The 4,447-nt window shown below is 66.8% G+C and overlaps 1 protein-coding gene across 4 annotated transcripts in view; it reads left to right on the top strand.

Annotated features, from left to right (window-relative positions):
* Window positions 1-3,386, top strand: part of LOC110391409 (class I histocompatibility antigen, F10 alpha chain-like) — a 12,910-nt gene extending 9,524 nt beyond the window's left edge. The window contains exons 1-8 of one of the 4 annotated variants that reach the window (XR_002434054.1): window positions 931-1,200; window positions 1,521-1,796; window positions 1,889-2,161; window positions 2,236-2,337; window positions 2,454-2,486; window positions 2,625-2,657; window positions 2,844-2,975; window positions 3,254-3,386. Coding sequence is in view for 3 of the 4 variants with exons in the window: in XM_021383261.1 (XP_021238936.1) it covers window positions 750-813; window positions 940-1,200; window positions 1,521-1,796; window positions 1,889-2,161; window positions 2,236-2,337; window positions 2,454-2,578 (1,101 nt within the window). In the remaining variant the exon portion in view is untranslated. Of the gene's footprint in view, window positions 1-668; window positions 814-930; window positions 1,201-1,520; window positions 1,797-1,888; window positions 2,162-2,235; window positions 2,338-2,453; window positions 2,605-2,624; window positions 2,658-2,843 lie in introns of those variants that run through there. The other 3 variants (XM_021383260.1, XM_021383261.1, XM_021383262.1) reach the window with 3 other exon arrangements.
* The last annotated feature ends 1,061 nt before the right edge of the window (window positions 3,387-4,447 follow it).

The following is a 4,447-nucleotide window of genomic DNA, read 5'->3' as shown; positions in this document are numbered from 1 at the left end:
CAAAGGGGGTGGAAATGGTGAAAGGGAGGGGAGAGAAAGAGAGGGAGAGAAAGAGAGGGGAGGGAAAGAGGGGAGAGAAAGAGAGGGGAGGAGGGGGGAAGAAGAGGGAAGGGGAGGGGAGGGAGGGGAGAAAAGGGGAGGGGAGAGAAGGAGAGGGGAGGAAGGGGGAAGCAGAGGGGAGGAGAGGGGGAAGACGGGGAGAGAAGGGGGAAAGGGGAGTGGAGGAGACGGGAGGAGGGGAGGAGTGGGGAGAGGGGAACGAGAGGGGCGGAGAGGGGAGAGATCGGGGGAGAGGGGAGAGGGGGAGAAGGGAGGGGTGAGGAGGGGAGGAGCACCCAGCACCGGTGGGCGGCAGCGACCGGGCGGGGTTCCCACGGCTGCCCCCGGCCGCGCTCTGGCGAACGGCTCCTACCCTTCGCACCGCCCCTCGTCCCCCGACAGCTGCCCTGGGGCGGGGACACGGACACGGCCCCCGTGGGGACACGGCCCCGGGTGGGGACACGGCCCGAGTGCCCCCTCGCTGTGCGGCCGTCCCCGCCGCTCCCGGGATCGTCCCCCGGGCTCCTCCCCAGTCCCCTGCCGTCCTCAGCGCTTTCGCTTTCACTTCCGACAACCTTCGGAAGCGAGGTCTGCCTGGCACCCGGTGACGTCACACGCTCGCTCCCGGCCTCCATTGGCGGGACGTTGGCGGAGGCACCAATGGGAACGCGGAGCGGGGCCCGGGGCGTCCCGCGGCGCGGAGCGGAGCCATGGCTGCGGGCGGCGCGGTTTGGCTGGGGCTGCTGCTGGGGGCCGTGGGCGCGGCGGCGCGCGGTGAGTGCTGCGGGACCGGGCTCCCCCCGGCACCGGGACCCGCGGCTCCTCGCTCCGCGACGCAGGGGCTGCGTCCGCGGGACCCCCGCCCGCGGCTCCCGGCTCCGACGCCGTCTGTCCCCGCAGGGCCCCACTCCCTGCGGTATTTCCTGACCGGGATGACGGATCCCGGCCCCGGGATGCCTTGGTTCGTGATCGTCGGGTACGTGGACGGCGAAGCCTCCGGGAACTACGACAGCGAGAGCCGCAGGGCGCGGCCCATCGTGCCGTGGCTGCCGCAGGGGGATTGGGAGCACTTGATCGGGGAGACGAAGAAGGCGCGGGATGGTGAGCTGGATTTCTACGAGCGCCTGGACACGCTGCAGAAACGCTACAACACAAGCGGAGGTAAGCGCGGCGAAAGCCACGGCGCTCTGGGGCTGTGGACGGGGGCTCCGTGGGGCGGGGGCTGTCCCCATCGCTGTCCCCATCGCTGTCCCCATCGCTGTCCCCATCGCTGTCCCCATCCCTGTCCCCATCCCTGTCCCCATCCCCGCTGAGTCCCGGCCGTGCCCCGTGGGCGGCTGCGCCGGGCCGTCCCTGCGTGGCGTCGCGGTCCCAGGGCTGCCCCGTTGCTGAGCCCCCCCGGCCCGTGCCAGCCCCACGGCGCTCGCGGTGTCCCCGGAGCCAAGGCAGCCCCTCACTCCCCGGCCCCGGTTGTGTCCCAGGGGCTCACACGCTGCAGATGATGTTCGGCTGCGATCTCCTCGAGGACGGCGGCATCCGGGGGTACAATCAGTACGCGTACGATGGGCGGGACTTCATCGCCTTTGACATGGAGATGGGAACGATCACAGCGGCCGATGCAGTGGCAGAAATCACCAAGAGGAGATGGGAGGAGGAGGGGACGTACGTCGAGAGATGGAAGCATGAGCTGGGGAACGTCTGTGTTGAGAACTTGAAGACATACGTGGAGTATGGGAAGGCGGTGCTGGGAAGGAGAGGTGAGGGCGGGGGGGACGCGGGGCCGTGCTGGGTGCGGGGCAGGGCTCGGTGCGGGGAGCTCAGCCCGGCCCTCGCCGTCCCCCGTGCGCAGAGCGTCCCGAGGTGCGAGTGTCGGGGAAGGAGGCCGACGGGATCCTGACCTTGTCCTGCCGCGCTCACGGCTTCTACCCGCGGCCCATCGCCATCAGCTGGATGAAGGACGGCGCGGTGCGGGACCAGGACACGCACTGGGGGGGCATCGTGCCCAACGGCGACGGCACCTACCACGCCTGGGCCGCCATCGAGGCGCTGCCGGGGGACGGGGACAAGTACCGGTGCCGCGTGGAGCATGCCAGCCTGGGCCAGCCCGGCCTCTACTCGTGGGGTGAGTGAGGTGGTATGGGGCTGGGGGGCTCGGGGGCCGCCCCTTCCTTTCCTGATGGCCCCGCTCTCCCCCAGAGCCGCGGCCCAACCTGATGTCCGCGGTGGCGGGGGTGGTCGTTGCCGTCGTGGCCATTATCGCTGGAATCGTCGGGTTCGTGGTGTGGAAGAGCAAGTCAGGTAAAGGCAGAGGGCTGCAGGGGCTGGGAGCTGCAAGGGGGGGGCCGAGACGCCCTCGGGAGCCCCCCCACTCCCGCCGCTGTGAGCCGGTTGGTGACGTTCCTTTCTGTCTGCAGGGAAGGGGCAGCAGGGTTACAGAGCGGCGCCAGGTGAGTGCCGAGGGCAGCGCCGTCCCCAGCCTCCACTCAGTGAAAGGGCAGTCCCAGGCCACTCGTTGTTTTTGGGGTCGCGCTGGTGGTGACACGGTGAGCGCAGGGCCAGAGCTCACGGCTCCTCCTCCTTTGCAGGCCTCGACGGGGGAAGTGGCGGCTCGACCACAGGTACGGTGCGGGACTGGGGCTCGGAAGGAGTCCCTGGGGATGGAGGGGTCCTGGTTCCCCACGCTCCCCTGTCGTACCCACAGCTGGGGCGGGGCCGGGCCCATCCCTCCCTTGAGAGCCCCCCAGAGTGGTGAGCTGGGACGAGGACGTGGCCCCATGCGAGCCCATCTCTTCTCACCCCTGCAGGGAGCGAACGTTCCACCTGAGCGCTGCGCTTGCTTCAGCCGGCCCCGCGTGCCGGTGGGGTTTGTGGACGGGCGTAGCTCCGCTTCCTCAGCCTCTGGAATCTCCTTGGGCTTCCGCTCAGCAGGGGGTTGGAACGGGATGATGGTGGAGGTCCTGGTCAGGCCAGGCCGTTCTATGTTTTCGTGACTCCGTGATTCCACGGCTCCAAGACTTGGATCTCCGTGAGTGGATGCGCAATCCCCCGTCTCGCCACTAGGGGGCGTGCATGCGTGCTCGCACTAAGGCGTGAAGCGCCGCGCTCGTCCCAGCGCCGAGTTTGGGTCGGTCCGAGTGGCGCCCCCCGGCGGTCACTGCGGGAGGAGCAGCGGGACTGCAGGACCGGGCCGTGGTTTGTGCATTGGAGATCGGGAAACGGGAACCGAGCTGAAGAAGCAGAGCGCAGCGTGTGTTGCAGCTTGCCCAGGGAAACAGCTCGTCTGGAACAGTAGAGATTCCGTGTGTTTCAGCAGTGTGTTTTAAAAATAGAGTTGTTGGATGACGTGATTCCTTCTCGCTTGTCAATCTGTAATAGCTGCGAATAGGGTGGGCGTAGTATTACGGACTGGAAAGCATGCGATGAGGCCGTGCTGTTTGTGTGGGAGACCCCGAGCAGCAGAACGGCAGGGTTAGCAGGCGGCCCAACGGGCAGGGCCTGCACACGGTGCCGCGCTGCCTCGCGTGGGGGCATGCTCCGCTCCGTCATCCCACATGGATCTCGTGGGCCCACCTGGACCTCACAGGGTTCAACAAGGCCCAATGCGCAGGGCTGCAGTTGGGCCGTGGCGATGCCAGGGATTGATGCAGAGCCAGGGGAGGGCTCCTGAAGAGCAGCCCTGCAGAGAAGGACCGTGAAGGGTTCCATGATTCCATGCCTCTATGTGAAAACCTGAAAACAGGGCCAGACCTTAAAGAACAGAAAAGCTCCAGGGAGACTCAGCTGCTTTATTCTCCCCTTCCCTTCTCTTCCCTTCCCTCCCTGGCTCCCTTGGGTGGAGGAGAAGCCGGACGTGAGCCAGCAGTGTGCACCGCAGCCCCGAAGGCCAACTGCGCTGTGGGCTGCGTGAAAGGAGGAGTGGGCAGCAGGGACAGGGAGGGGATCGTCCCCCTCTGCTCGGCTCCAGGGAGGCCCCGTCTGCAGCGCTGCGTCCAGGCCTGGGCCCAGCACAAGAAGGACAGGGAGCTGGTAGAGAGGGGCTGGAGGAGGCCACCGAGAGGAGCAGAGCATGGAGCATATGCGGTTGGACTTGATGACCTTGAAGATCTTTTCCAACCTGAGTGAACCTATGATTCTATGATTCCAAGGGCGTGAAGGATGGCGCTGCTGAGTGCCAGCAGCAGGCGAACCCGTGGTCACTGTGACGCGAGCACGTGCAACGTACAAAGCGGTAACAGCAGAAAGGAGCCCGGGCTGGAGCCCAGGGGCGGTAACTGACGTGGCTCCCCCAAAGGAAAAACGCTTTGGAAGGAAGGAAGGGACAACCAACCAGCCTTGGAAAGAAGGAAGGGAGGAGATGAGCGCTGTGGCCAGAGGGCATTGAGCTATTCCACCCATAATGCTTTGTTTT

Source organism: Numida meleagris, unplaced genomic scaffold (assembly GCF_002078875.1).
Source record: "Numida meleagris isolate 19003 breed g44 Domestic line unplaced genomic scaffold, NumMel1.0 unplaced_Scaffold361, whole genome shotgun sequence".
NCBI lineage: Eukaryota > Metazoa > Chordata > Aves > Galliformes > Numididae > Numida > Numida meleagris.
This window is presented reverse-complemented; position numbering and strand designations above follow the sequence as displayed.